Here is a 23,107-nt window from a genome sequence, read left to right as displayed (position 1 = left end):
ACCTTCTATATCTCTTCTCTATCCATTATTCTCAATAAGTTGAGTTCTGGTTTTAAATGAATATTAATCTTTAAAATTCTTTGTATCACTGCATGTATTTGAATGCAACATTTTCTAGTTATTTTTCAAGTCCACCAAGCATGATAAAATGACCCTTTATGTTACATTTCCAATTTAAATTTGAAGTAGTTTACAAATTACGAGAATGCTGAAACAACCAGCCATATTTAAACAAATATGTTATATTAATGAGAAAAACAATATATATTACCTTATTTTAATTCTATCCCAACATGTTCTATATTCTTAAACAATTCCATATTGTTCCTTCTTGATGACAAGTAAAAATTCTATTGAGAATCTTTTGAAGCATTAAATGTCTGCCAAAATGTCTGCTAAAACTGTTTTCTTTGAACTCCTTTTACTTGTGGAAGAGAGACTAAGGTGTCCCTTCTTCAGAAAATGAATTTAGACAGGAATCAACTTAACATGTGCTAGTAAAAACAAAAACTCTAATATAATATAATGCCAAGTACTAAAGCCACTTCTTAATATTTACAATTATCTCCTCAGCAGTGTGTCATCCATCTACACATATAAAATTAGATCTCCTTCACAGTATTGGAATATATTACGAAATACCAAAAAATATTATCTACCTCTTTTTTCTCTCTGCCAACTGCCTGCAGACTTCCTTCCATCGGAAATTCAAGCTGTCCAATTTTTCTCTTAAAATGCTGGCATCTGTTGCTGATGATTGCTCAATAATCTCATCTCCAACGGTGTTCAAAGTTCTGACAACAGCTTGCTGCCTCCCAATGTCATCCTGAAGATCCTGCAAGGTACCAAATAATCTTATTAAACTAGAAAGCAATCCCCTTCTGCTTCATTACAGATCAAGAATGCCATGACAGATGTAGGCACAGTAAATATACATTATATAATCTTTTTTTGTCTTTAAATACCAAATTTATGTTTTTTTTATAAGCATGAATTATTTTCAGATATGTTTCCCTTATGAATTTTGGTGCACAATAGAAGATTACATAGAAAAGATTTCAAATATCTATACCAAATACAGAATACCACTTAATCTGTTGGAAATTTGAAAATGATTTATATTCTACCACATGGCACATACGTACATACCTTATCCTGACATGCAGATAAAACACACTTGCTGGTCAACATAACAATCATCATTTTTAAACTCTTTCTATAGATCACTTATGGGAAATGACTAGCACGTGGGGGAATCTACCTTTGCTTTATAGATCATCTGCACAGGTAACTGTTTTTTGTTCTAATGCTGTTATATGACTTTATAAGCCCATGTATAGAGTTTTTTGAACAGCTAAAACTAATTTAATTTCAACACAATTTGCTAAATTATAATATTGATTATAATAGTAACTAAGTGAATTGAGATACTATACTCTCATCTAATATTAGTTATAAATTATCTTACCAATTATTATATTGGTCAATGATATAAATAATATTTATTTGTGATGGAAAATATTTTAAAGAGGATAATAGCATTCATGGTGATAAAAAATACAAGATGGTGGTAGCAGCAATTTAATTGAAGACAAACCCCTTTGTTCATTCATATAGTACTGATCCATATACAAAAGTAGTAGGTTTTCAATCATGCTGGTGTGAAACCATAAGATTTCAAAACTAACCCTTAGCCTAGAGTTCAACAAAGTGAAAACTAATTTTACCCAAGCTAATGTACATAAAAATATAGTACAATTGTCTTGCTCAACACTCAATGGCAAATCATATATCTATCAAAATTAATCTAGATTGTAATCTTTATGATGACTTCTAATGTAGACCTTAACAAATGTTGACCTAAATTTTAAATAACTTGATTCTATTTCAGAAAAAAATATGTTTATAACAATTGCCCTATCACAAACTCCATATATATGCTGGTCTTGTTGTATTTAGGTCTTTTCCCATGTAAGACTGAGATTGTCTTGGCAACATTTCGGTGAGGTCCCACTTGCCATCTTCAGGCTGGTGTTTTCAGCTTCGTGCTTGTGCGAGTAAGGCGTGGTTGGAGCTGTCATCTTTCTATGAATCTTGGTGGGTGGGTGTGGAGTGCTAGCTTTGTTGCTTTAAGTGCGTTGATTAGCTGTGTAGTTGCATCCTGATTGGTAGATGGAATTTACGTTTGTAGATTGGTTGGCTGTTTCGTATCATCCTGTGTGGCTGAGGTGCTGGCTATGTGGCTGTTGTTGTTTTGTATTGTAACAACTTGGGTGTTGGTTGGGCTTTGTTTGTTCACTAGGACTGGTTTCCAGTTGTCTGGTAGGTGGGAGATATCGTCCCGTTTATTCATGTTGTGGGGGTGTTTCTCTATTTTGATGGCTTCCATAATTATTCTCTTGTTGAAGTGTTCTGTTTTGGAGATTAATTTGGTTCCTTCAAAATCAATTTCATGTCCTGTTGCTTTAAGGGAAAAGGGAGGAAGTTTTTTCTTTTTTTTTTACTGCGTTCTTGTGTTCTGCGATGCGTGCATTTATTCTCCTATTAGTTTGTCCAATGTATGTGGCAGGGCAGATTTTGCATGGTATTTCGTAGACTCCTTGGTTTTCTAGTTGGAAAGCTGGGGTTTCTTAAGATGTTGGCTATTTTTTGGTCAGTGCTGAAAGCTGTCTTGATATTGTGCGTGTGGAGAATTTTGCTGGTTTTATCTGTGGTGCCTTTGATGTAAGGGAGGAGGGTGATGTCGTTGTCCTATTCTGTGTCTCAGTTCTTGGGGGGAGTCTCCCTTTGGATTAGGTTGGTAATTGTTTTTCTTTGGAATCCATTGGAGATTAATACATTTGTGAGAGTGTGTAATTCAGTTTTCAGCTTTGTCAGCTAGGTGTTTGGTTCTGGAGATGAGGGTCTTGGTTACAGAGTTGATCGGTGCAGGGTGGTGATGGGATTGTGTGTTTAAGTAGCAGTTGGTGTGGTTTTTTTTTCAGTAGATGGTGTGTCCTAGGAAGCCATTGGGTTTTTTGTAGATTAGGACATCCAGATAGGGAAGTTGGTTGTTTGCTTCTATTTCCATAGTGAATTGTATTTTGGGGTATAGGCTGTTGAGATGTGTGAGGAAGTTATCCAGTTTTTCTTTCCCATGTGGCTAAATCACGAAAGTGTCATCAACATACAGTATCTAAGTCAGAGTTTGGGTTTGTGTTCAGATTTATCTAAGTGTGGCGTTGCCTTTGTCTGCTGGGAGAATGATTATGTTGTTGTCTTTTCTCAAGTTGGTGAGTGCTTTTTGTTCTTCTTTCTGTAAGTTGATTCTGGGTGGATTGCTGGAGCAGAGGACGTTGGTGACTTCAAGTCTGATTTTATTGGCTTCATCTGGGTTGATTTTGGTGAGGGTAGCTTCAACTCCGCATATGATGTTTTCAGTGGGGATGCGTTTAGGGGCGACTGCAAAGTTGAATCCTCTGGAAAAGACATTGGTTTTTGCTGTGGTGAAGGTCCTGTCTGATATGTTGTGTACTGTTTGTTTCATGAGTTGCTGTGGAGGAGGATTGGGCTTCTGTTGTTTTTCTAGTCTGTGGAGTTTGTTGGTGTGTGTGTGTCTGTCTTGTAGGAGGTTTCTGTTTCGGCTCTCCAGAGGGCTAGTTGTTTGGATTTGTCCCAGAGTGCTGGGTGGATTTTGTTGCTGAATTTGAGGTGAAGAGTGAGTAGGTCCTGGTTGGTTTGGTGTAGCAGGAACTAACCCTGTCTCATTCCCCAGCTTAAGGTTACTGTCTCTGTAACACCATCCTGCAGTCGCCCCTAAACTCATCTTATTTTCTGAATATAATTGATTTATCATGTCTAAATTTTTTTACAAAAACTTAACTTCTCTATTAATATCTTTAATGTAGGCCATTCCACACACACAAAAGCCTTAAATACATCTAATGCTAATACACCTGCCTTTAATTTTTGATTCTTTATATAATAACCAATTTTAATACCCTTCATACTATGTCTGACATTTATTGGCCTCTTATAAGTCTACACTGGTCATTTTTAATATAATTCTCTATAAATATATTCAATCTGTTTGCCAATATTGCTGTAAATATATTCAATCTGTTTGTCAATATTGCTGTAAAAATCTTAGCATCTTGATTAATAAGTAATATTGGTTTATATGATCCTGGATTTGTACACTGGTTTCACTATCTGTATTATCAAGGATTGCTTCCAAGAACATGGAACATTTCCCCCCTCCATTATTTTATTAAACATTATCTTCATCTTCAGCACCAATAGCCCTTTGAATTTTTAATAATATTCTACACCTAATTCATCTAACTCTGGTGCCCTACCTATCTTCAATTTATTAATAACTTCTACTATTTCCTTTTCTTCTATTTGTGATTCCATTATTTATTTTCTTGAATTTTACAATTTAAATTCTTCGCTATATATGCTTGACCTTCATTCATATTTATGTTATTTCCCTTATATAGCTTTTCAAACAACATATGAAATATCAACAATGTATCTCTTGTCATATTACATTTCCCCCCCTTGTTGTTCTTTATTACTCCATTCAGGCTTTTTGCCTTTTTAGCTTGTGTGGCTCTAGGCCAGTGATGGCGAACCTATGACACGCGTGTCAGTGCTGACACGCATAGCCATTTGGGGTGACACGCACAGGATTTCAGGATTTCATGCGATTCATCCTCGGCTCCTGCACGGCCGCCGAGGATGAAAGAATCTGTGCTGGAGGAACGGGGGGGGCGTGGGACGTGTGATCTCCCCCGCCCACACTCACTTACTGTATCGCCGCCGCCCCTTTCTGAGCGCAGGGGCTTCTGGTAAGGCGTGCGTGCCGTGCGCACACATGTCATCAGCGCGGCGAGGGAGGACCCGCAGGAGAGGAGCGCGGGAATAGTGCGCACCTCTCTCCAGTCAGGCCGGCACAGAGAGTCTACTCCTGGGACTGTCGGTTACGACCGCACCACAGCAGGGAACAGCGGAGTGCCAACGGGAACTGTGAGCGCCATTAGCAGCAACTATTGGGGTGCCATGGACTTGTAATTGCCCACAATAACTAAGTGAGGGGGAGGTTGTGTTAGCTTGTTAGGCTAGTTAACTCCTAATTGGCTATCTATAATTCTATCTGCTGTCACTGGCCCACTGATGGAGCACCCAAAAAATAAAAAACAAAGGTTAAGTAAAGGGAGTGGTAGTGGCAATGGCCGACCCTTTCAAGAGACATGAAGCGAGATGTATGGCATTATAGAAAAAAATGGCAGATCATTTTGCGTTCTATGTTCTGAAACGGTAGTAAGCAGAATGTAGAATATAAATAGACATTTTGAAACTAATCATTCCCAGCTCTTGGAAAAAAGTGAGGATGAAAGGAGGGAATACATTTCCAGGAAGCTACACCTTTATAAGAGCCAATCTAACTCCATCCTTAAATTTATGAAAGGCTCTACAAATTTAAACTCTGCAAGTTTGAGCATTGCTCACTCCATAGCTCAGCATGCAAAAGCGCTTAATGAGGGAGAATTTATTAAAGAAACTCTCCTAAGATGTGCGCCAGTTCTATTTCACGATATGCAGAATAAAGATGCAATTATTAAGAGAATATCTGAGTTACCACTCAGTAGAAATATTATAAAAGACCGAATAATGAGACTGAACACAAACGTACAACAGCAATTAAAGAGAGACATAAGGAATTGTAAATATTTTTCCATCTCTTTTGATGAAACTACTGATGTCACATCGCATGCTCAGTTGGCCATTATTGGTCGATATTCTGATGGTCACACAATGAGAGAAGAGTTGATAAAGTTAGTATCAGTGCCAACAAGTACATCAGGAAGCGAAATATGTAAGGTTGTTATGCAAACATTCTGCGACCTAAGCATTGATATATCTAAAGTTGTGTCAGTGACGACAGATGGTGCCCCAAACATGGTGGGGAAAAACATTGGATTTCTGAAATTGTTTACAGAAGCTATTGGACATGCGATTGTGCCTTTTCATTGTATTATCCATCAGGAGGCTTTATGTGCCAAGGCGGGATTCACTGACTTAAATGACTTAATGTCAGTTCTAACAAAAATAGTTAATTTAATAGCTGCTCGCCCCCTTCACAAGCGAGAATTTTCAGCACTTTTACAGGAGGTTGATTCCACCTACAGTGGACTGCTGATGTACAATAATGTAAGATGGCTGAGCCGAGGCAAGGTTCTTGAGCGCTTTGTGGAGTGCTTTGAAGAAATTAAGGTATTTCTTGAAGAGAAGGATCTGGGAAACTTTCCTCAGCTCAATGATGATAAGTGGGTCAACACCCTGATGTTTTTTACAGATCTCTCTGTTCATGTTAATGAACTGAACTTAAACTTACAAGGTTTTGGCAAAAGTATTGATGTTATGTTTGGATACATAAAAGCTTTTGAAAGTAAAGTAAAAATTTTCAAGCGAGATGTAGCAACTAAAACGTATAAGTATTTTCCTCGAGTAAAAAAGCATTTTGAGAAGGCCAGTGCAGCTGTACGAAATGAAGTGGAACTCTTGCATATGAAGTACCAGCATGTTTTAGACTCGTTACTTGACCAGTTTACTGATAGATTTAGTCAATTTAGAAGCCTAGAACAGACCATGAAAATAATTAAGTATCCTGATGTAGTAGTCTACAATAGTTTGGAATTAAATGGTTTCCAATGGATGCAAATAGATGATTTGGAGATGCAGCTTGCAGAATTTCAAGACAGCATCTGGGCTCAGGTGTTTGTCGACTTGAGGTCAAAGCTTGAGAATCTGGAAAGCGGCCGCTTGGAGAATAAAGATGAATGCCACTACGAACAGGAAATTTGGAGTGCCTGGAACAGACTACCAAATACTTTTAGCACCCTGACAAATATAGCAACAGCTTTACTCACAATTTTTCCTTCTACGTACTTTTGTGAGACCTTATTCTCAGCATTAAATAATATCAAAACCAACAAAAGAAACAGATTGACAGATGAGGTTAGTAGCGCTTTCTTGGGCCTGAAGTGTACAAAATATCAATCTTCAATTGAAGATTTAGCCAATGAAATTCAGCAACAAAAAAGTCACTAATAGGCAGGTTAGTTAAAGAATTCGCCCTCCCCCTCACTTATCTCAGTTCACGGCAGCCGACTCCACAGCCCTGGTTCACGGCACCCCAAACAAGTTCAATAACTCCACAGCCCTGGTTCACGGCACCCCAAAAAAGTTCAATAATATCAAGGGCAACATACGAAATCGACTGATGAACAAAGAAGTTACTAAGCAGGTATGTTAAATAATTTGTTTTTGGTTTATTAAATACAATTATATTGCAATTATACATTTTTGTAGTTTAAACTATAAATTGCGCAAAATTATGTTTTTGTCGAAGTGACACACAACGTGAGTTATGCTCGATTTTTTGCCGATTTTTGACACACCACGCCAAAAAGGTTGCCCATCACTGCTCTAGGCCAACATTCTAGAATTTTTATTACTGTTTTAATAAAATTCCCTATTTAAGTATATTAGAATTTTCTGAACCTGTTTTATCTCAATATTTTGCAACTCTTTTCTTTTAGCTGATAGTTCTAACATAATCTTATTCTCTCTACTTTCTATATATTTACTCTTCAGTTCCCTAATTTCCTCCTCCAATCACTTTATATATTACTCTTTTTGTTTTTTATATTATAAGAGTATTTTATCCTTGAACCTCACACTACTGCTTTCATTGCATCCCATATTACACCTGTATTGCTACTTCCCTCTTCATTTATAGTCTATTTCTTTTAATTCCCTTTCCATTTTTCTAAAAGCTCTTTATTTTTAAAAATTCTCAAAGCCATTCTCCATCTACTTGCCTATTTATAATCACAATCTATTTCCATATCCATAGTTACCATTGCATGATCAGATATTTTAATTATTTTTATCTCTGCTCTCATTATTTTAGATATTTTTGGTGTTACAAATATATAGTTTATTCTTGTAAAAAATTTATGTCTACCAGTAAAATATGTATAACTCTTTTGATTACCATGTAGTTCTCTCCAGACATTTTTCAGTCTATTTCTATTAATAAATTGTCTTAAATATGTATTATTATACTTTATTTCCGCTTTTGATGGATTTGTCAATTCTGCCATCCATAACTATATTATAATCACCTGCCATTATCATGTAACCTTTTTTGACTTCTTCCATTTCTTTATATACACTTTATAAAACTCTCTTTGATTTATATTAGGTCATACAAGTTTGTTAAGGTAACCACTTGTCCATAAATCAATCCTTGAATTATAAGAAATCTTCGCAAAACATCCCTTTTTATAGTCTTTATCATAAATGCACATCTTTTAGCTACAATTATCTCTACCCCTCTTGCTTTTGATGTACCAAATGCCTTTTCATATACATCAGCCCAGTATAACTTAAGCTCATTCACCCCTTCTTTATTTTGATGCTTTTCTTGTAAGAATACAATATCTATTTTCTCTTTGTTAATTAATTTTTCAATTCTTGCTCGTTTATATTCCCACCCCCAAGCCATGTACATTCTATGTAGCTACTTTCAATGATTTCTCCATCTATTCCTCATATTACATATTCCCTTTGGTCTCCATTTGTGCTCTAACATAAATCTTACAAAACTAAAACTACACAGTATACATATTACCCCAAAATGTAAATAACCTCTTACCCACCCATAAGGATATATAATGCCCCCCTTCTCTTCTTCAGGAGATCTTCCTCCTCTCTACCACATAGGCCCTCTGGGGAAGAGAAGAGGAGCCATTCATACATGGACTTTGGTCGCCCACTCCGCCTCCTTTAACCATCTTTACTCTATTTCTACACCCGAATGTATGTTATAACCCATATCCCTTGATATAACTATTACAAATATTTATATGCTATCTCTGCAGGGAACTTGTAACATCTGTTGCTTCATCCAGCCTCCCTTTCTCCTGTAGATCTTCTTTCTTTTCTCCATCTTCCATGCTATTCCCTTTTCTTCTATTTGTGATTCCATTATTTATTTTCTTGAATTTTACAATTTAAATTCTTTGCTATATATGCTTGACCTTCATTCATATTTATGTTATTTCCCTTATATAGCTTTTCAAAGAAAATATGAAATATCAACAATGTATCTCTTGTCATATTACATTTTCCCCCCTTGTTGTTCTTTATTACTCCATTCAGGCTTTTTGCCTTTTTAGCTTGTGTGGCTCTAGGCCAACATTCTAGAATTTTTATTACTGTTTTAATAAAATTCCCTATTTAAGTATATTAGAATTTTCTGAACCTGTTTTATCTCAATATTTTGCAACTCTTCTCTTCTTCAGGAGATCTTCCTCCTCTCTACCACATAGGCCCTCTGGGGAAGAGAAGAGGAGCCATTCATACATGGACTTTGGTCGCCCACTCCGCCTCCTTTAACCATCTTTACTCTATTTCTACACCCGAATGTATGTTATAACCCATATCCCTTGATATAACTATTACAAATATTTATATGCTATCTCTGCAGGGAACTTATAACATCTGTTGCTTCATCCAGCCTCCCTTTCTCCTGTAGATCTTCTTTCTTTTCTCCATCTTCCTTCTTGAGAATTTTGACATCTCATTCATTTTCTGCATCTACTCCGTGAACTCTTCTTTATTGATGATTGCGAGCTCCCTAAATTTCTCCATCACCTCCTCCTTTGTTTAACTCTATAAACTCTTCCATCATATGGAATCTCAAAAAAACTGGATAGCCCCAGCTATAAATGATATTGTTTTTCTTCATATTGATAAACTTAACACATCTCTCTCCTCCACTGTAAAGTCTCACTACTTAAATCTGGAAAAACTTGTATCTGATGACTCCCAAACAATATCATTGCCATATTTCGTAATTTACGCATCAGTTGTTCTTTTTTTGCATAAGACCAAAATCTTATCACAATATCTCTTGTTTTATTTTATCTTCTGAAACTGTCTCTTGATCATATAATTTTCATAGTAATTTTGGATCACTTTCTTTTTATCATCATTCTGATGGTGAAGGTTTTCTTTCTCATCCATTAATTAGTGTATCCGTTTTTCTTTCTTTCTCCTTTTTCAGTTTGTATGCCAGCCATTTTCCTGGTTTATTTGCATTTTCAAAGAAAGTTTGTTTAGCATTTTTAACTTTTTGTGCTAATTGTTCTTTATCTATTAAATTCAACATATTTTATTAATTCCTTTTGGTTTTTTAGATTCTTTTTTGTGTGGTTACTTTTGTAGTTCTATCTCTAGCCTCTTATATTCGTCTTCTAATATCTTTTGGTTTTGTTTCTTCTTATTATTTTTCTTTCACATATAAGTTATAGCTAAACCTCTAATATATGCCTTAGCTGTATCCTATACATTTTGTAATAAGGCCTCTTCTTTTCTATTCTCTTTAAAGAAAAAAATCTAGTTCTTTTTCCATCAATTGAATAAATTCTTTAACTTTTAATATTGATTGGTTCAACATCCATCTTAATTTTCTTTTTTGTCCTTTCCATTTAACCCAATGGTGCAGTGATAGTGATTCTAATCCCTTGGGTGATATAAAATCAAACTAATTATCAAATCAAGAGACAGTTTAGTAAATTGTTAAAGATATCAAGCTGTTGAATTCTTATCCTACTTTAGGCTTGAAGCTGCATGAGTTTGGGTAAGTTGCTCTCTTTGAGTTTTAGGGAGAAGTCAATGGAGAGTTCTGAAAATGTTAAAGCAGGGTAAAACACATTTAAGAAGTGGGAAGCAAAATTTTCCAGGAATAGAAATGAGATGATGTGAAAATAATCTTGGAAGGGGGAGTTATAAATGTTGCTTAGGAAATGAGCAGATAAAAGGGAGGGGATCCTGCAACTGAGCAATGTATAGAGAAAGGAAGTTAGAAATGATTTGCCCCAACTTATCAGGTGGTAAAACAAGACAGTGAGAAATTTGTAGTTTCGATCTGCAAATTTCTATTTTTTTTATTTTTAAAATAGTATTTATTGAATTTTCTAACGTTTAAAAGACAAAACACAAAACACAAATTTACACTTATAACAGCTTTTCCATATCAGTATCCATATCTTTTATAACAATCCTATTTACAAAAAAATCTATCTCTATTTCACTATCCTAAGTTATATCCTTATTTAAATACAATCTATATATTATACTTTTACCGTTTGTACCTTAGGTTTTACTTTTACCCTCAAGCCAGGAATACCATCTATTCCAGATTTGATAGTACTTGGTTTCTTCCCACTCCTTCATTTCCATAGGCAGTCTATCCATTTCTGCACATTCATATATTTTCCTTCTTATAATCGGGTCTGGGGAAGTATCTGTTTGTTTCTAATTCTGTGCTAAAACAATTCTACTTGCAGTTAATATTTGAAGTATTATGTATTGTAATTTTTTCTCTATTTTCCCTTCAAAGATTCCCAGGAGGAGCAATTCTGGCTTCAATTCTATCCTCTGTTCAGTTATCTCTTCCAGCCACTTTCTTATCTTACACCAATATTTTCCAACCTTGGGGCAAGTCCACCACATGTGGTAAAACGTTCCCTGCTTATGCCCACATCTCCAACACTCCAGTGATTGGTTTGGGAACATCTTAGCCAATCTGGCTGGTGGTAGATGCCACCAGTAGAACATTTTGTAGAGGTTTTCCTTATAAGCAGCTGAAATCATTAATTTGTAGTTTCTCTCTCATAATTTATCCCACTGATTTAATTGAATGCTACGCCCAAAATGTCTTGCCCAACTAATCATTGTTTCTTTCACATTTTCTTCTTCCATTTTAAATCTTAATAAAAAATTAAGTACTTTAGTGATCATTTTCTCCCCTGTTCCTAACAGTATTTTACCAAGTTCCATAAATGCCGTGTTGTTCCCAATCCTTTTTATATTTTGTTCTTATTTGCAGGTATGGCCACCAGTCAATTTTTATTCCTTAATTTTTTAGATCTTGCTCCGATTTAAAATTTCCTTGTTCATTTAATAAGTCCGAATGCTTTACCACTTTCTTATGTCTAATACATTTGGATAGATTATTGCCTCCATTGTTCATATCCAAATTGAAACTTTCATATAATGATTCTTCTTAATTTTATCCCAAATGTTTATCAAAGCATTTTGCAATAGATGTCTCTGGAACTAAGTATGGATTTTATTTCTCCCTTCCCCCTTTCCCTTACCATCCCAGCTGGAGGTCATGGCCTTCTAGTGTTAATACCCTCTTGTTATTTAATTGGACCCAGTCTTTAAGCCACGTTGCTGCAGCCGCTTGTTAGTATAGTTCCCAATCAGGAAGGCTAAAGCCTCCTCTAGCTCTAGAGTCCTGTAAAAGTTTAAGCTTTATCCGGGCTTTTTTCCCCAACCAGATGAATTTACCTATTATTTTGTTTAATTGTTCAAAGAATGTTTTCCCCAGTCTTATTGTTATTGTTTGGAATAAATATAAGAATTTGAGTAGAACATTCATTTTTATTGCAGTGATTGTACCAATTAAAGATATTTGTAGTTTTGCCCAATTATCTAGATCTTTTTGTATCTGTTGTATCAATTTATCATAATTGTCCTCTTTTATTGTCAAATATTTTGCCGTTAGCCAAATTCTCAAGTACTTCACTTTTTTAACAGTTTGAATCCCCAATTTCTCTTCCAATTCCTCATTTTGCTTTTTTGTAAAATTCTTAGTCAACATTTTAGGTTTTTTTTAATTTATTTTGAGCCAAGCCACTTTGCCAAATTCTTTAATTTCATTCACCAAGATGGTTCCCATCTCTAGGGGGTCTTCTATGATAAAAGCCAGATCATCCGCGAAAGCTTGAACTTTATATTCTTCCTGTTTAATTTTCAGCCGTTTTATTGTTCAGTTTTGTCTAATTTGTATTAATAGTATTTCCAGTGATAGTATAAGTAAAAGGGGTGACAGGGGGCATCCCTGTCTTATATAAACCTTTATTTATACTTATCTCCTCTGTTGTTTCCCCATTTGCAATTATTTTTGCCAATTGATAAGAATAGTTCGCTCTAATCATACCTGTAAACTTTTCCCCAAAGTTAATAATTTTTAATTGATTAATAAGAAAGTTCCAATTAAAATTATCAAATGCTTTTTGGGCATCTACAAACATTAATGTCAGCTGCTTTTCCAGATGTGCCTCGTAGTATTCTAATGAGTTCATAATAGTCCATGTATTGTTTCATGTATCTATTGGGCAAGAATCCATTATGATCCGAATAAATAATTTCATTCAATTTTTTTTGGCTCTTTCGGCCATTATTGTTACAAATATTTTTCAATCAATGTTAAGTAGCAAGATTGGCCTATAATTCTTAATTTGTTGAGTGTTTACATAATCTTTTGGAATAAGTGTATCAATGCCTCCAACCATGTCTTTGGGTAATTTTGCCTGCTCTAGAACTTCATTGTATATGTTCAATAGTAAGCTTTCCAATGGTGTTTGTATTTCTTTGTAGGAACACACACACACACACACCGTATACTCTTTCTTTGGATCTATGACCGTGTTGAAGTCTCCCAATACACAAATATTTTCTGGTTCTAATTCTATTATTTTCCTATGTAGTTTGTGATAAAATTCCCCCTGGTTAAAAATGAAGTGATAATGGATATAGTTAGATAAATAATTGATAATGATAACAATGTACACAAATGTATTGATTTGATAAGAGGAAATTTGGCATAAATTCTAAATGGTGATCATGAAAGGAAGTTTAGAAACTCTGTTATATATAAAAGTTTATAATATTAAAAAAAGAGTAAGTCAAATTTAGTTAAACTAAGACCAATATATATATATGAAATGATGATGGATATTGTTAAACAAATGATTGATAATGATAATAATGTAATATTTGTATTGACATGATAAAAGGGAAATTGGATATAAATTGTAAATAGTGATTAAGAAAGGAGGTCTAGAAACTTTGTTATTAAACATAATTAATTTTTATTTAGAAAGTGTCATAAAGATGTAATGTTGCTGGATGATATTAAAAATAGATAACGGAATGCCATCATGTGGTTTTGCTTTAAATTTTGGAATATTTTATATAAAGGGATGTAAAAACAATCTGTCATATGAAGATTGAGGTATGATGATACATACATACGTACGTACGTACATACATACATACATACATACATATATATGATTTAAAACCTATAACTTGATATGAATTGTAGGTGATGACTATGGAAGGGATGCACAAAAGCTCTTTGTAACCAATTGACACACTCTTTACAATTTGTAATGGAAGATATTTTTGTGATGTTTGTTGTGTTTTGTCTGTTTGTGTTTATTCAAAAATAAAAAAAATATTTTTAAAAAAAGTTTAGATGCACAGAAAAGGAATTGGCCTTTTTCTTTAAAGAAAATAGAAAAGAGGAGACACCAATGCAGAACCTCTGAGAAACAATGAAGGCCTATACCAGAGGCCTGATAATTGACTATACAATGAAGAGAAATATAAAGAAAAAACCAACACTTAAAGGACTTGACAATGAATATTAGGGTCTTGAAAAAGAACTACAGAACTCCCCACAAAAGAAGGACATTAAAGTAAGAATGGATATGATTAAACACAAAATTGGGTTAATGGAAAAAGAGGAATTAGCCCAAAAAATTAGGGGTGCTAAACAGAATTACTTTGAAAATACTAATAAATCAGGCAGATGGTTGGCATACAAACTGAGAAAAGAGAGACTCAAAGAAGATACTGCAGTTAATGGATGATCAAGGGCAAACCTGTTATGGGAATGAAGAGAAGAAAAAAATTATACAAGACTGCTACTGTAAACTATATAATCATGAGAATACAGAAGAGGCAGGAGTGAAACAATACTTATAGGAAGCCAACTTACCCCAGATACCCAAAGAAACTGTAACAATTCTAGAAGGCTAAATAACTATGATGGAACTAACCGAAGTACTTAAAAAACAAAAGAACGGGAAGGCTCCGGGCCCAGATGGGCTACCAGCAGAATTTTATAAGACCCTGCAGGAATCATTGTCTCTTCCATTATTAGAAGTTATGATTGAGGTGATGTCAGAGGGAGACTACCCAAATCATGGTCAGAAGCATATATTACACTTTTACCAAAGGAGGAGGCCAATTTACTACAAATTAAGATTTACAGACCAATCTCCATGTTAAATTCAGATTATAAATTGTTTGCTTCAATATTGGCAGAATGACTTAAAAAATACTTAAGTAATTTCATTCACTCTGATCAAAATTGATTTCTGCCAAAGAGACAAATTAAAGATAATATGAGGATAATCTTAGATACTTTGGAATATTATGAGGCACATCCTGAAAAACAATTGGCATTGATGTTTTTGGATGCTCAGAAGGCATTTGACAACGTGAATTAGCACTTTATGCTGTTACAACTGGAATAGATGGGCTTTGGGAAGAAATTTACTCAAGCCATACAAATATAGTATATATTATAAACAAACAGCTAAGATAATGATAAATAAAGATTTGACAGAGTCTATTGAAATAAAGAAAGGGATGAGACAAGGCTGCCCATTATCACCATTACTTTTTGTCTTAATGTTAGAAGTTTTAAATAGAAATGTCAGAGAAGGAAAAGAAATAAAAGGAATGAAAATCAAAAAGGAAGAATACAAGCTACAAACATTCACAGATGACGTGGTCTTCATTCTAGAGGATCCATTAGAAACAGCACCTAAATTGATAGAAAGAATAGAAAAATATGGAAAAGTAGCAGGATTAAAAATAAATAAAGACAAAATGAAGATCTTGACAAAGAATATGTCAACAAGACAAAAAGAAGAGTTGGCGGAAACCTTGGAGATGCAAGTTACGAACAAGGTTAAATATTTGGGGATATATTTAACAGCAAGATGCAGTGCTCTTAAAGACAACAACTACTATAAACTCAAACAACAGATCATGATGGATCTGAAGAAATGGGAAAATCTACAACTTTTGATGATAGGGAGAATATCTACAATTAAAATGAACATTCTACCTAGAATTCTATATCTGTTCCAGACATTTCCACTTAGATTAGAGAAGGAAAATTTTGATGACTTAAATAAAATAGTGTTGAAGTACATATGGCAGAGGGGAAAAGCAAGAATAAAACTAAAATTGTTACAAGATGCAAGAACAAGAGGAGGATTGGGCCTGCCCAACTGGGAACTATATCACCAGGCAGCAAGTTTTATGTGGGTTAAAGAATGGATAACACTAAGGAATACCAGATTATTGACCCTTGGAGGACATGATCTATTGTTGGGATGGCATGCCTTTTTATGGTACAAGGGAATTAAAACACATGGGTATTTTAGAAGACATTACCTATGGGAGGCTTTGTTACTAAATTGGGAGAAGATTAAAAGACAATATTATTTAAAAATTCCAGTCTGGCTATCAACTATTGAAGCCTTTTCATATGCAATAATATACAAAAAGGAACAAACAGTTAGATATGGTGAAATATTGAATGCAGAGGGTGAACTTAAATCTATGCAAGAATTAGAACAGGAAGGTATAAAGCTGAACTGGTTTTCATATGTGCAAATATAATCTAGATATGACAAGGACTATAAAGAGGAAGGTTTTTATGATAAAATGACTGAGTTAGATAAAATTTTGATGGGTACTGATGAAAAAGTAATTTAAAAACTTTATGGACACTTACTAGAGGTTGTTAGAAGAAGAACAAGTTAAAGGAACTATGATAGCTTGGGGGGAAATTTTGAGCATGGGATTGAATTAGAGAAGTGGCAGAAATTGTGGTCTCAAAATTACAAAATGACAATGTCAACAGCATATAAAGAAAATTTGTATAAGATGTTTTACAGGTGGCATCTACCCCCGACGAGAATAGCAAAAATGTTCAAGAATAAATCAGAAAAGTGTTGGAAATGTCTTCAGACACCAGGTTCATATTACCATATGGGTGGACTTGCGCAGAAGCTAAAAGATATTGGACGTGGTTGGAGAAAATGACACAAAAACATATAGACTTTAAACCAGATACTTTTTTATTGGGAATTATACCAGAAATATATAATAGAGACTTGAAATATTTGATTGTAAATGTTTTAACAGCAGCTAGAATTGTATTTGCAAAAAAAAAAAAAAAAATGGAAAAATGAGAAAATACCAACACAGGAGGAAATTATTCAAAAAATTATGGAATGTGTGGAGTAAATTGACATTTGAAATTAGAGAACAAGAAGATGAACAATTTTACAAGGTTTGGGATTTGTTTTATCAATGGTTAGATAAAAAAATCATGGCAATGAAAAAAGTGGAGAACTTTTTATATTTTAAGAATAATAAAATGATATATGCAATACTATAAGGGTTTAGCATTTTAAACAGATTAGAACGATGTAATGGAATGATGTTGTATGTATGATTTCAATATATAGAATATTTTGTTTAAAATGTAGGAATAATAATTGGAGTTGAACTATTGATGCAAAATGATGTTGTATGGATGGATTCAATATTTAGAATATCTTATTTAAAATTAAGGAATAATAATTACAGTTGAAAAATTGACATATAACAATAATGTACTTATGTTTATCAAATGAACAATTTGTGATTCGATGTATAATTGTAAGTGGTGACCATGGAAAGAACGCACAAAATCTTATAACCAAATGACATGCTATATGAAATGGAAGAAAGTTGTATGTGTTTTATGTTTTTGTTTGTTTTTGTTTGTTTAAAAATAAAAAAATAAAAAAAGTTCAGATGCATGTGACTTTTGAAGAGAATCCACACAAAGAAACTGAGAGGGCAAACCACCAAGAAACAGCAATGGCTGCTTATACTATGCCAACCCAGGGCATACAAAGACTTGGCTGAGGTTTTTAGCGAAAAAGCCTCTGACAAGCTCTCCCCACCACCACCGCTCCACTGACCGTGTGATAGAAATCCTACCCGGTGCCATACTCCCTAAACCCAAGATGTATAGCATGTCCCTGAGGAAGCTGGAAGAACTGAGAGTATTCATTTAGAAAAACCTAGCAAGGGGTTTCATCGAGCCAGCCCGACCAAAAATCACAGCCCCAGTGTTATTTAGAGAAAACAAGATGGCTCTAAACATCTCTGTGTGGACTTTAGGAACCTGAATTCAGTCAGTGTAAAGCACCCTTCACCCTCATGAAAGACATGCTAGCACACCTCGCTGAAGGGAAAAAGTTTCAAAGCTGGATTTAAAGGAGGCTTACTACTGTATCAGAATTAAAGCAGGAGACAAATGGAAAATGGCATTTAACATCCCTCTTGGATGCTACCAATTCAAAGTGCTCCCATTTGGGCTACAAGGGGCCCCTGCAGTGTTTATGCAATTAATGAATGAAGTGCTACAAGAGCATTTATATAAGGGGGTCTTGGTTTATTTAGATGACATTTTGTTATATACCGAGACCAAAGCAGAACATGTAAGCAATCCAGGCTGTTCTGAACAAACTCCACTCTGCCAAACTTTATGCTAAACTCTCTAAATGTGAATTCCACCCAAAAAATTGATTATTTAGGGTACCGCATTTCACACCAGGGCATAGAAATGGATCCTTTAAAAGTGCACGTGATACTTGATTAGGAACCACCCAGAACATGTAAACAGTTACAAAACTTCCTGGGATTTGCCAACTTTTACCGCCAGTTTATGCTCACTTTTGCCCAGATTGCCTTCCCCATCATGAAGCTTTTAAAATGAAGGGGGAAAGTAACCTGAAACTGAAGCAGCCTTTAAACTGGACAATGGAATGCCAAGCAGCATTTGGAAAATTTAAATGGTTGTTTTCAGCAGAGCCAATTCTAAAATACCCAGGCACAGAGAAACCATTCATCATACAAGCAGATGCCAGTGATGTGGGAATAGGAGTGGTCCTGCTTCAGAAAAATGAACAAGACCAATTACAATCATGAGCTTACACATCCAAAAAATTGAATGAAACTGAGCAAAGGTGGGACATTTGGGAGAAAGAAACTTATGCAGTTTGGTGGGCACTTTTAACCTGGAGGCATTTCCTTAGCTTGGGTTGGAGTGAAGTTGTATGTTCCAGCTAGCCAAAGACTGTGCTTAATGGCAAGGTGCCACAATTGCTAATTAGCTGGACACTTTGGTTTTGTGAAAATTTTACACCTAATTAAAAGACAATTTTGGTGGCCATCACTAGAAACGGACATAAAGAGCTATCTAGTTAGCTGCCCTATTTGTGTGGCAGCTAAAAAACATCAAGGGGAAATCTCAGGACTCTTACAGAAGGTGACTGAACCTTCAGCACCCTGGAGAGAAATTGCTGTGGACTTTATTGTAGAAATCCCAGAAAGTGCAGGAAATACTGTCATTTGGGTTGTAACAGACCTGTTTTCAAAACAGACACATTTTATACTGTACCAAATGATCCCAACTGCCAAAAGTATAGCCAAGTTATTCCTGATATACATTTATCGTCTTCATGGAGCCCCACAGAGAATCATCTCCGACAGAAGGATCCAATTCACCTCAAAATTTTGGAGGGCATTTTTAAATTTACTTGGCACTGCCCAGGGGTTGAGTTCATTGCACCACACCCAAACTAACGGTCAAACTGAAAAAAATTAACTCAGTCCTAGAACAATTTCTAAGATGTTTTATTAATTTTCAATAGGATAACTGGACTGAACTTTTACCTTTTGCGGAAGTGGCATTCAATAACTCTGTATATTCAAGCACTGGTTTTACCCCTTTTAGGGTAGCAACAGGCCAGATTTTCAGCCCCATGCCTGAACTACCCACAGAAGAACCCACTATCCCCTCACTTAAGGAGTGGATAGACATTTTACAAGATGCATGGCCAGTAGTTAGATTAGCTTTAGAGGAAGCTAGAGCAGCTTTTAAAATTCAAGCTGACAAGAAAAGAGTGGAACCCAAACCTTTCCACATTGGAGATAGAGTATACTTATCTACAAAATTCCTGAAGTCATTGTAGCCATCAAAGAAATTATGGCCAAATTTCATTGAACCTTCCCTATCACTAGAGTCATCAACCCAGTAACAGTAGAACTACTCTTTCCAAAGACACTCAGGCAAGTTCACCCAGTATTTCACATTAGTTTACTCAAACGAGGAGTAATCTCACCACTCAGACCACCTGCACCTGCACCACCTGCTCCTATCACAATGGAAGGTGCAAAACAATTTGAAATGAAGGAAATCCTTGACTCTAGGATCCACCAGGGGAAAACCCACTACTTAGTTGCTTGGAAGCATCTACCCTCATCCCAAAATGAATGTGTAGTTAAACACCATGTTAGGGTCGCTACTTTACTGAAAAAATTTCACTCCCAATACCCTGGCATACCTTGTAAAAATACTATGATGGAATTTTTGTTTCTATCTTTTCACAGGTGGATCTTACCTTTTTCTAGGGAATGCAGCATGTCAAATCCCTAAAAGTGATATTGCCATTCAATTGGGAGGAGGAGGACCTTGGGGTCAATTTATTAGCAGTGCCTGTGACAAGTGATATTTTACAACTGGTTTCCTGGTGCCGAAGTGCCTTGAGATCCCCTCATCTTTTGGGGGAATGTTTATGATGGCCATGTGGGATGGTTCACTTTAATGACTAATGGAAGATAGCCATGGGGTTGTTTGTTTACTCAGTTCTCAGGGCAGTTGGTAAAGGAAACATCTTCACACTTGTGTATTGGCTAAAATCTGCGTTCTAACTAATGGGAGGGGTCTCTATTGCTTTAATTCTACTCGTATTGCCTAAGGGGATTCAGACATTGCTTTGAACTTAATGGTTTTCATTCTACTTAATAAAATGTTTCTTTTGAAATACTCCATTTCTTAAGCTAGGAGAGGAACCCTTACATAAAGCAACATCTCTGCAAAATGGTCAGCTTGGACAGAAGGGAGCTGACAGAGAAAATGACAAGAGGCCGGGAGCAGAGAACGATGCAAGTGAAGGCAGCAATTAAGCTTGAGGTTCCAATAGGAAGGGAGGGGAGACCCGAGTAGAGAATAAAAATAAACACAGGACAGAAAATTTTAAAAAAATACAAATAAATGGGCAAATAATGACAGGAGTGGAACATTAGAAATCAAGGAAGAATATCATTAATAACGTTCAATCAAATAAGGCAAACATTTAATAATAAGGTAGGGAGGAATTGGAGGTCAACCCCATTTTTAAAATATAGGGATGAAAAGGATAAATAAAAATATAACATTAAGCAAGCTAAATAAATAACAAGCTAGAAAAACAATTGTAAAAAGGGAGAAATAATGATAGGGGGAAAAAAGAAAGATACAAAACTTTTTACCCTAAAAAGAACCAACAAAAAAACCCCCAAATCATGGAACAGGTGACTGATACTATTGTGGTATGCAAAATATGTTCCATGTATGTGCTTATGCCCAAAGAAACACCCAAATTATACATATATTAAATGTAAACTATGTGAACTGCTAAAGGAAAAAGGAATCTAGAGGCAGTTCTAGCCAAACTCCAACCTATGCAAGAAAGCTATGCCCAAATTGGACCATATAATGAACAAAAATTCCCAGAAGATTTGACCCTACTTATAAATCCTTATATAAAACTATAATCAAAGAAAGAAGCAGCACACATCTAAAAAAAAACCTTGCTGCTCGAGGCAGAGAAAAACTTTTGGCTGACTACAAACTTATTATAAGTGATTTATTTTGAGCAGTGATTGAAGCAAAGAATAAGTATCGGACCTGGGAATTACAAAGGGTTTTTTTTCTCTTCTCTCTCTTCTTTTTTTCTTGCTGCGGAGGATTAAGATGGCATTAGCTTCTCTTCCGGTTTCAAAGTAGATAGATTAATTAAACTTAAGTTGGACCAGAATTTTGAAAAAAGATCTGTACAACTAACTGCAATCTTGGAACTGGATATCAAGGAAGAACCAAAGACTAAGATGACCCCCATTGCTTTTTTTCGCAGCAATTGAAGTAGATAAATCTAAAGTGAATTAGAACTCTGAAACAAGGATTGTATAGCTAATTATAACTTTGAAACTAGACATGATGGAAAACTGGGAATTAGAAGAACTATGTGAAATTATAAAAAAATATGTATAAATCAGTAAAATTAAGCCTAAATAGAATTCTGAACCTAGGGAAGCAGAGATCTAAAGAAGAATTCAAAGAAGAAGAAGGGGGAGAAATGGAGGGAAATAAAAAGCAGACAAAAAACCCCATCAGTTTTGGCATTAGTATAGGGAAAATTGTAAAAAGAGAAGTCCCAACAAAATGGGGAAAACAAGCAGATAAAAGTGGTTTTGAAGGTTGTTAGCGGCATAAATAAAATTGAAGTAGGAGGCTATGCCCCAACAAAGAGAAATATAAAATACTTGAATGTGGGTGGCTTGGGGAAAATTTTTGGGAGTGGAGGTGTTAAAACAAAGAAAAGGGAGAAGACAGAAACAGAGAAATGGGACAAAAGACTTATTAGAAAAAAATCAGATATCTAGATATGGGAAACTATAAAGTAAGATAAGGGTTTTATTTCTAAATATGAAAATAAAATGGAGTTGCTAACTGGTTGAATATAATAATGGAAAGATAACTAAAAAGGCCAATATATTGAATATGGATAAATATGAAACTGATATGGGGAGGTTGTAAAGCAGAGGTTTCTGTTTCACTTTTACACATGATAATTAAACTGAGTTGTGAATTGACTGAAAATAACAACAGAAGGATAACCAAACATTGGTTAAAATATATAAGACATGGATATACATAGAAATCTTAAGATGATGAATAAAGTAAGATGTTTACTGCTTGTTTTTTTTACATAATAGATTAAGAGAATTGTAACAAACATTGAACAGTGTGGTGTGTCATTTATAGACAATTTTAAGGATAATTTAATCCAAGTTATAGAAAAATAGAACGGGAACATGGAATATATGTACAATGAGAAATTACTGAGATTATAAAACAGAATCACAAATTGGGGGTGTGTAAGGATGTATAATTATATAAAGATAATGATGAGAATAGCTAGGAATTGTAACCAGGTCTACCTCTCGACCA

General features: G+C 34.9%; 1 protein-coding gene across 1 annotated transcript in view; it reads right to left on the bottom strand.

The window, feature by feature from the left end:
• DMD (dystrophin) overlaps window positions 1-23,107 on the bottom strand; it is a 1,161,901-nt gene that overhangs the window by 590,262 nt on the left and 548,532 nt on the right. Inside the window, 1 exon segment of the mRNA XM_032219839.1 lies at window positions 660-835. Within this exon segment, the coding sequence (XP_032075730.1) occupies window positions 660-835 (176 nt within the window).

The sequence above is a fragment of the Thamnophis elegans genome, chromosome 6 (genome assembly GCF_009769535.1).
Source record: "Thamnophis elegans isolate rThaEle1 chromosome 6, rThaEle1.pri, whole genome shotgun sequence".
Taxonomy (NCBI): domain Eukaryota; kingdom Metazoa; phylum Chordata; class Lepidosauria; order Squamata; family Colubridae; genus Thamnophis; species Thamnophis elegans.
The sequence above is the reverse complement of the archived record's forward strand: the minus strand, read 5'-3'. Positions and strand labels throughout refer to the sequence as shown.